Genomic DNA, 9,888 nt, shown 5'->3' with positions numbered 1-9,888 from the left:
TTTTACAAATTTTAAGGTTATAAAGACAAAGGACAGTTTACAATTTTTAAACATCAATCAATTTGATGTTTGAAATTTTGTTTCCGCGATAGTACCTTTGGAGACATGCAGACAGTAGTGATGGATATAGCAAAAGCATTCTATAAAATTAGAATCTCTACTTTACAAAAAAAATCAATTCTGTAATTAAAATAAATTTGCCACTTAGGCCCTTTAGAAGTTGTACTCTTCAATTTTGGAATTACATGTTTACTTTTTAATCCATTATATCTTGAAAAATAAAACACAGATTTTTTACATTTTTTCTGTTGTCTATAACAAAGACCTGTATGTAAAAAATAAAGATTAGAGTCTTAACTATACGCCTTACAATTTAACTAAAGTAATAATAAAAATTTAAACATACAGCAAATAGCACTATTTACTACATTTTAAATTGCTTAATTTAATTAAAATAAAAGTTAATCATGTAGAAAGAGAAATTATTTTCAAATTGTGAAATCAGAACAATCATATCAAAGTAAGCCACCAGATTTTATTTATATTGTCAATTAGTAATTGTAATTTATTTCATATTAAGTAAAATTAAATTACGTACTTTATTTTTTAGGGACTAATTTGTGTTGTTTTATTAATATTTTATTAAAAATTTGTTAATTAGTTAATTATTAATAAAATGAATCAAGCGGTCTAATTCATTTAGTTATCCATTAAGTACATAATTCTTAATTTGGATGAAGTCATACAAACGTCACAACTAATTTATCGTAATTTACTTTTTAATTTACGCTTAACTAGGAGTAGAGTTAGGTTTTTTACTAATTAATTATAGTTTTTGGGACACTTAATTAGTTATTATTAAACAAAACAAAATCTCCTCGCAATGTTAATTTGTAATTATGATTAATTAAACATTTAATTTCATTTAATTCATTCTATGTATAATGGAGCTGAAATTAATCGACATATTGGTAAAATTTTCATTTTTGTGATCTATATTCTATAACTTAAGCTTGTCTCACAAATTAACAAGACATTGATTAAAAACTGTTTTGAAGACGTTTTTTTAGAGTAATTTTCAAAATTTTTTTCAAGACGAAAACGACGCTTAATACTTTTGAGATTACATCAATTGAAAGAGCAAATTTATCAACTGGCCAAATCTTAGATCAGCAGGTCAAATAGTTTACGAATGGCTTAAGTTTATTCATTGAGTCAGAAACTTTTTTCGTGAAAAAAAAACGTGGAATTTTTTGTTTTTGAGGGCAAATTTAAAAGGTAAAACCCTAAGAAAAACGCAAATCGGTTTGTTTTATCTGCAGTAGTTTCTGAGATATTTAACTTTGAAAACGGAAAAATTCGAAACTTAAATCAGCTATAACTCAGTCATTTGTTGACGCGTCTGAATTTTGAGCCCAGATTTGGAATCTGCCTAAACTTCTGCGTAAAATGAGCTGTAATAACGCTACTTTACTCCAAAAATAAACGAGATATTCACATCAGAACTTTGTTTTGCATTGAAATAAGAGGATTTTTCTAAGATTTTTGGTGATTTCTTGCAGATTCCGGCTGCTTTCTTGCAATACAGCCGTTGAATTTTGATAAAAATTGGTGGTTTTGTAGATTTCGAGCTCTCCTTTGCAAATCCAAGCCAGACAACGGCGAGAATCAGCGAAGAATCGTAGTTTAACATTAAAATAAGCGGATTTCTTTAAGAATTTTGATGATTTCGTGCAAATTTCTGCTATTGTCTTGCAATTCGGCCGTCGAATCTTGATAAAAATTGATAGTTTTCTAGATTTCGAGCTCTTCTTTGCGAATTTAAGCCAACAAACTTATTTAATGTGGATTTAGACCGCAACAAATTTAATATCCGCGACTTTAAACGCTTCAAATTCAATGATTTAATGACGTTCGTAAAAACGGTGCCCAGTTTTGGATTTTCAGTAAAATTCTGCGTAAAATGAGCAAATATGATTTTAGTTTGCTTCGTAAAAAAGGAAGATATCAACAGATTTAGAATTAACAAAAAAAATACTATTTGTCACTTTAAACGCTTTTCGGTTGTTTATAAAAATTTGTAAAAAAATCGCACAGTTTTATGGTTTACGTGAAATTCTGCGTAAAATGAGCATAAATTTAAATATCGACGGAATTAGGACTTAGAAAGTTGATATTTGTTTCGCAAAAATTTACTATCGACAATTTTAAATGCTTCTAATTCGGTTATTTTTTAATTTTTGTAAAAAATATAGTGTAGTTTTGGATTCCGCTTCAAATTCTGCGTAAAATGAGCACAACCAGTTTAAGATTGCTCCAAAAATAAGCGAGATATCAAGGTTTATACACATAGAAACTTACAAATTTATTTTTAAAATTTTAATTTAACTTCTTTTTTTTTGGTTGGTACGACGCCATTTTTGAATTATCAGAATCTAGAAATATCAGTGCTACCAACCTATGTTTTTATTATTTTAAGTGACGCGTCACGACATGACTCATTAAATTACATTTGACTTCATCCAAATGATTTACTTGACCTCTGATAATATGGAAGTCTCCTACATTAAAAAAGCGGTTAAATATAATTTCATATTCATATTCTTATCATTTTAAGTTTGAATTTGTTCGGAAAACATGGAAGTGAAGGAAAAAGTGATTTTGGTCACAGGAGGCGCCGGAGGAATTGGATTGGGCATGGTGAAAAAACTGCTGCAAAACGGAGCTAAAGTAAACAAATTCTGTCATTTTTGCGTCACTTTTGACACTTTTAGGGAGTCGCCATTGTAGACATTTGCGACGAAGGAACAATTGTCAACGAACTCGAAGACGAGTTTGGCAAGAAAAAAGTTATTTTCATCAAAACCGACGTCACTGTGAAAACAGAACTCGAAAGTAAGTCCCTGACGTCATAACTCCCACTTCTGATTGGTCGTTTTAGACGCGTTCGACACCGCAGTCAAAACTTTCAACCAATTAGACGTCGTAGTCAACAACGCGGGAATCGTGAACGAATCTGATTGGATGCGGACAATCGCCGTCAACTTGGTGAGTAAAAAGTGACGACCAATGAGTGTAGGTTGATCTCCCCCTCCCCCATATCGCCCCTATTGAAGGAACGTACCTAGCCATGCAAAAATACCTCCCCCGGTACAAATCCGGTGAAGAAGGCGTCGTCGTCAACACAGCTTCCATCCTCGGTCTCACGACCCTCCAATCAGCCCCCATGTACTGCTCCTCCAAACACGGTTTGGTGGGGTTCGGGAAGTCTGTGGGGGGCGAAGCCTTCTACAAGAAGTACAAAGTTCGCGTTTTGACGCTTTGTCCGGGGCTGGTTGACACGTCCATCACCAAAGGGAAAGAAGAGGTGGTGTGGTTTCCTGATCTTCTGGAGGTGGAGATTGCAGGGTTGAATCGTGAAGCCCAGTCGTGAGTACTGAAGAGTGTTAAGGTGGTAGTTAAAGAGATGTTAATTTTAGAGTCGAGGCTGTTGGGGAGGCATTGATTGAGGTTATAAGACGGGGGAGGAGCGGGTCCTTGTGGGTTACGGAGGACGAGAAGCCCGTTTATGAGGTTGTGGAGCCTCACAGGAGTAGCATGAAAGTGTAGACAATTATTGTAATACAGTGTGATCCAAAAACATAGTAGCATAGCTTTCAGTTTTTACAGTTTTCTGTAATAAATGATTTGATAGTATTTAAATATATTATAGTAACTGGTTTAACTTTCATTTCATTAATGGTATCAAAAACGTATTCAACGTCATTTTCGTCTCAAAAAAAATTATTAAAAATCACCCTAAAAAGACCCCTTGAAAACAGATTTTGATCAATGTCTCGTTTCTTTGTGAAGCAAACTCAAGATATTTGTGCTCATTTAACGCAGAACTTCACGCTGAATTCAAAACCGAGCGAATTTTTAACGTACTTCAACAAGTAATCGACGTATTCTAATTTGAAATTTTGGGTAGTCGCCAGAAAGGTTTGAGAGAATCGGTGCTCAATATGTCGAAAACTACGTCAAATGGATAGAAATGGTTCTTGTCACTAGTTTTTTCTCAATTTTTTAGTTGAAATTCGTTCTTAGATTTTCCGAAAGTCCAAAATTTGATTTCTTTAAAAAATGTACGACTAAAACGTGACAAACGGCCAGTTTCATAATCTAATTTAAAAGCTCCTTTAGCTTAAAGGGACTTTTAACTCAAAAATTTCGTTTCATAATCTTAAACGTTCCTTTAAATCCTCCTTTAACTTAAAGGGCCGACATCGACCATTTAACTTCTAAGAGGCGCCTTTAAACCAATTCTAACCTCAAAAAATAGTCGCATCTTCATGTACCTAGAAGTTTGTGTATTATTTTCTCAGTTGTTCTGATCTACTAGTTGTTTGCTAAGTAGACATTAAATTACATTTTAAATATGCTGTCATCGACTTCGGAAAGTTCATCATCAGAAGATGAAGTGTTTTTATTCGTAAGACGACCAAAGTTATACAAAAAAAGGAGAAATGCGGTTGAGGAATATGATGATTTAGATTTTTTCGAACGGTTTCGGTTAACAAAACCTACATTCTTCAATTTGTTAGCACAAATTGAACATCTAATATCGCCTAGAAGCAACCGGTAACTACATACTCTTTCAATCTATTTATTATTTATAATTGAATTATTTTTAGTGGGGGCAGCATATCTGCAATGATGCAGCTGTTATTAACACTTCGTTTTTTTGCTACTGGCAGTTTTTTAATTGCAATGGCGGACTTTATGGGGGTATCTAAAGCATCAGCCAGCCGTATAGTGACAAAAGTTTCTGAAGCACTTGCATCCTTACGAGCCCAATACATAAAAATGTATATCAATATGCAAGAAATGCAAGCAATGGCATTGAACTTTTATAAAATTGCACGATTTCCCCGTGCAATTGGAGCTATTGATTGCACGTTAATTAAAATACAGTCACCTGGAGGAGAAGATCCTGAAGTATTTCGAAGCAGAAAAAATTTCTTTGCATTAAATGTTCAAACTGTGGCAGATGCCAATTTAAAAATTAGGAACATTGTTGCGCGTTGGCAGGGATCAACACATGATCAAACAATTTTTAACAACTGTTCATTAAAAAGACAATTTGAAGCAAAAGTATTTAGTCCGTATATATTGGTTGGCGATAGTGGTTACACATTAAAAAACTATTTAATGACAAAGCTCCATGAAGTAAATACTCCGGCTGAAAGTCTCTACAATGAAAGTATCATTAGGACGAGAAATGTTGTCGAGCGCCAATATGGGGTTTGGAAAAGACGTTTTCCTATACTGTCAATGGGAATAAGAATGTCTGTGGAAAAAGCTATGGATATTATAACAGCAACTGCAGTTCTTCACAATATTGCCATTGATATGAATGAAGAAATACCAGAAGAATGGTTAAATGATAATGAAATAATAGGGGGGGAGGACGATCTACCTCAAGCGGAAAGAGATGGTGTCAGTGGACGACAAGCTCGTCAATTACTAATTAATCAGCATTTTGCAAATTTGTGAATTAATTAATATTTTATTTACAAGTTTACAAATTAATTATTGAGTTTATTTTTTGACTGTTCCAATTGTTGACGTAATAACATAATCTTTAATTCATGTTCTTCTTTTTCTCTCTCAGCCCTTTCTTTTCTATCTTCCAATTCGAACTTTAGCAGCGCCGTCTTTGTTTTATAATATTCCTCCTTCGCAGTGATAACAGGATTAAGCACGGTAGGTCGTAATTTTTTTGACACAGGTTCTTTTAATTTGTTGGGGGTATAACTGCTCCACTAAAACAAGTTTATAAATTTGGTGTCTACTGTTATTAAATACTCACATTGTTTGTTCTTTTTGTACTTGCAGAACTTCCTGGTTTCGGTTCTTCGGAACCCATCTCAAATTCTAAAATTTCTTGATCCTTAAATGTCGTAAAATATAAAATTTTAAATAAATGCATAATTAGTATACTCTTACTGCATCCAGCACGACGCTGCTACTAGGATCTAGGTTTGGTTCCACAATTTTTTCATTGACTTGACGACCGCTTTTTTTTTGTAGTGGCAACATGTTTATCTCCTATAAAAAGAACATAGAACAATAGTAATCATATTTCAAAACAATAATGTTTAATAGAAATGCTTACTTGGTCTGCATCACAATCATAAGTATTTTGTAAACCAAACACAGTTTTTGCACTTATGATATTTAAAACTGATTCTGTCACGGGATCACTATTTTCTGCTTGCGACGGTCCTCCACCCGTTTTTTTATAAAACGTTTTGTTTTGGGCAGCGCTTTTCCTGGCCTTGGTTTTTAAATTTTCATATTTGGCTTTTAATTGATCCAAAGTTCGCATAGTATTTGTTTTGGAGTTAAAATTTAACTCAATGCTGCTCCAAGCTTCACACTACAAACAAAAAATATAAAATTTGAACTTGTAAAATTATTATTTACCTTTTCTTGAATTGTCACTTTATTGGACATTTTACATTCCACTATCCCCTTCAATTTATCCACTTCTTCTAACAATATTAATTCTTCCTCTTTGGAAAAATTGGTGGAACGTTTTCGCAGAGGAGTGGAAAAAGCACACGAATTCATCTTTCAGTCAATTGAAAATGTTGTTGTTTAGTTGAACGTTTCGTCTATACTGACTGACCGTCTATAAAACTATTCCAAAATACCTAAAAATCCCTCGCATTTTCACTCCAGATGTTGACCATTCGGCCTAAAATCTTTCATCCTTCCATAAAATGTCCCAACATTTTAAACTAGTTTACCATAAATTTATTATTCCAAAACTATATGCTCAAACACGTACGTACCTACCACAAATTTATTCACTTATTCTTGACACTTACCTTCGAACACAATTTTTGAAATTCCCGGCTGATTACACGAATATTAACACAAAACTCCCTATTTTAGTATAGTTTAGAATGTGATTTCCCCTAAACGCGCTTTTAGTTAAAAATTCATCTGTCACCGTTTATGAAACAGGGGTTCGCTTTAAAGGAGCTGTTAGCGTAAAGGTGCCTTTTGTTAAAGGCGCTTTTAAGGTCCGATTATGAAACTGGCCCTAAAACTGTTAAATTTCAACGGTCGATAGGTCGATAGGTCGCTTTTTTAGGAGAAAATTGGCGTTATTTGGGCTCATTGTACGCAGAATTGGTCGCAGATTATAAATCTGTGCTCAAAATTTACCTAAAATAACAAATAACCGAGTTATGGCCAGTTTCTAAAAGTGGAATTCTCAGTAAACACAAACCATAAAATTGCTTTGGATCGTGTTTGTAGTAAAAAAATTAGTTTAGGACAACGAGTTCTAGTAATGGTAGTTTTGACATCACACGACGTTACACAATGACAGATCTTTATTTCGTCGTCGTTTTGCATCGAAATAAGCGGATTTCTCTAAGAATTTTGATGATTTCGTGCAGATTTATGCTGTTTTCTTACAATTTAGCCGTTGAATCTTGATAAAAATTGGTGCTTTTGTAGATTTCGAGCTCTTCTTTGCGAATTCAAGCTAGAAAACGGCGAAAATCAGTGAGAAATTATCGTTTTGCATCGAATTAACCGGATTTCTCCAAGAATTTTGATGATTTTGTGCGCTGTTCTCTTGCAATTCAGCTGTTGAATTTTGATAAAAATTGGTGGTTTTGTAGAGTTCGAGCTCTTCTTTGCGAATTCAAGCCAGAAAACGGCAAAAATCAGCGAGAAATCATCGTTTTGCATCGAAATAAGCGGATTTTTCTAAAAATTTTGATCATTTGGTGCAGATTTCTGCTGTGTTCTTGCAATTCAGCCGTTGAATCTTGATAAAAGTTGGTGGTTTTGTAGATTTTGAGCTGTTCTTTGCGAATGTAAGCCAGAAAACATTAAAAATCAGCGAGAAATCGTCGTTTTGCATCGAAATAAGCGGATTTCTCGAAGAATTTTGATGATTTCGTGCGCTGTTTTCTTGCAATTCAGCTGTTGAATCTTGATAAAATTTGGTGGTTTCGTGGATTTAGAGCTCTTCTTTGCGAATTCAAGCCAGAAAATGGCGAAAATCAGCGAGAAATCGTCGTTTAGCATCGAAATAAGCGGATTTCTCTAAGAATTTTAATGATTTAGTGCAGATTTCTGCTGTTTTCTTGCATTCAGCCGTTGAATCATGATAAAAATTGGTGATTTTGTAGATTTTGAGCTCTTCTTTGCAAATTCAAGCCAGAAAACGGCGAAAATCAACGAGAAATCGTCACATAACCTTCGAAATTTTGAGCGGGAAATTTAAAATTTTAATTTTTAAATCTATTTTGTAGCAATAACAGAATTCTATAAGTAGTTTTCAGAAGAAGAATTCATTTGAACACAATCCGCCATTAAACTAATTTAATTTGAAGGTTGGAAAAAGCAGGAAATAGTTATTTACATAAAAGTCAGGAAAATGTCTCATTACTGAAGAGGAGCTATGTTGAAATTCGAGGCACTTTGTGCCGAGTATTTTAAAGCTCCGAGTCAAGTAAGACATTTTACTGACGAGTTTTGTATTAAATTTTTCCGGAAATCGCACTAAATCGCTAAAAATCGAGATTTTCCAACAAGTTTTTTAATTAATTGCGCAAAAATCTAGTTTGTCAATTTGTTGAAAACGATGGTTACAAACAAAACAATTATAAAATTTTGTGCGTACGTCAGAGCTGTGTGTTTATTTCATTAATTAATTATGAATACAAGCGAAAACACTGGTGAGGATGTTCCTTTTGACCTAAGCAAAGCAGCCGCTGCTGCTACAGAAGAATTGTTACCGTCGAAATCTAAGGAGCGGTATGAAAAGCAGTTCCAAATCTTTGAAGATTGGCGCAGGCTTAAAAATGTTACTTCGCTAACGGAAGACGTATTTCTGGCTTATTTTGCGGAAAAATCAAGTTCTTATAAGGCTTCAAGCCTCTGGAGCACTTACTCTATGTTGAAAGCCGTGCTTTTGTTGAAGGAAAATTTGGATATCAGCAAGTTTTGTAAGGTAACTGCTTACCTAAAACGAAAATCGACTGGTTACCAACCAAAAAAATCGAAATGTTTGTCTCGGGACCAGATAGATAAATTTCTGCTTGAAGCTCCCGACAAGGAATTTTTATTAATGAAAGTAAGTTATTACAATGATTACATATTTAAGTTTTATTAAATTTGGTAATTTCAGGTGGCGCTTATTTTTGGGGTGTCTGGAGCCTGTCGATGCGACGAATTATCAAGAATGTTAGTTGACGACATTGAAGATCAAAATAACGTGCTCATAGTACACATTCCTGATTAATTTACGAAATTTTGAATAAATTTTTCTTGTTTAAATAACTAATTATTTTGCGTCATTTTTGTAGTTTTTACAGTACTAGTCAGGGAAATCCAATTTTCCTGCGCCTAATGTCGCAAGGAAATGCTGTTTCAATGACGATTTTCGGAAAAAAATATAATTCAAATCCTTATGTTCTCTATACAGGGTCCGGCAACACTTGTGTCCACCCCCAAAATCATCTTTAATTTTAAAGATAAAACTTTCAAAATTTGCATACGCTCACAGTTAACAAAGCTCTAGAAGCTGACGCAAAAATTTGTTTTTTATCACTGATAGTTTTGGCGTCGCGACGCTTTGAAAATGTAATTTTTAGGTAATTGTGAGGGTTTGTGATATCAACCCCTAATTTAATTTTTTTTCAATATAAATATGTTTAAAATATCAGTTGTTATTTTAGATTCAATGCAAATTGTCTTCAAAATTTGAAAAAAAAATGCGGTTTTATCAAGTTAGTTTCCAATTTCATTACGTCAAAATTGGAAACTACGTTTACACTCATCTGTCAACGTCTTGTGTCACAAATGACATCTATCCTT

General features: G+C 33.6%; 2 protein-coding genes across 2 annotated transcripts; one reads left to right on the top strand and one right to left on the bottom strand.

The window, feature by feature from the left end:
• The first annotated feature begins 2,615 nt into the window (after positions 1–2,615).
• Positions 2,616–3,623, top strand: LOC148176638 (15-hydroxyprostaglandin dehydrogenase [NAD(+)]-like). Its single transcript, XM_088034253.1, has 5 exons — positions 2,616–2,730; positions 2,775–2,895; positions 2,942–3,048; positions 3,080–3,429; positions 3,480–3,623. Exons 1-5 carry the CDS (start codon positions 2,638–2,640, stop codon positions 3,607–3,609), a joined length of 801 nt encoding a protein of 266 aa, XP_087890379.1. The 5' UTR covers positions 2,616–2,637; the 3' UTR covers positions 3,610–3,623.
• Positions 3,624–5,567: 1,944 nt separating this feature from the next.
• Positions 5,568–6,615, bottom strand: LOC148176637 (uncharacterized). The gene is made up of 5 exons (XM_088035160.1): positions 6,469–6,615; positions 6,158–6,421; positions 5,989–6,090; positions 5,852–5,932; positions 5,568–5,804 (listed from the first exon to the last, which is right to left on the bottom strand). The coding sequence occupies exons 1-5, from the start codon at positions 6,613–6,615 to the stop codon at positions 5,568–5,570; spliced, it is 831 nt and encodes a 276-aa protein (XP_087891286.1).
• Between the last annotated feature and the right edge of the window lie 3,273 nt (positions 6,616–9,888).

Source organism: Gnatocerus cornutus, chromosome 4, assembly GCF_029298725.1.
Source record: "Gnatocerus cornutus isolate USDA-ARS CGAHR chromosome 4, icGnaCorn1.1, whole genome shotgun sequence".
Lineage (NCBI taxonomy): Eukaryota > Metazoa > Arthropoda > Insecta > Coleoptera > Tenebrionidae > Gnatocerus > Gnatocerus cornutus.
The sequence above is the reverse complement of the archived record's forward strand: the minus strand, read 5'-3'. Positions and strand labels throughout refer to the sequence as shown.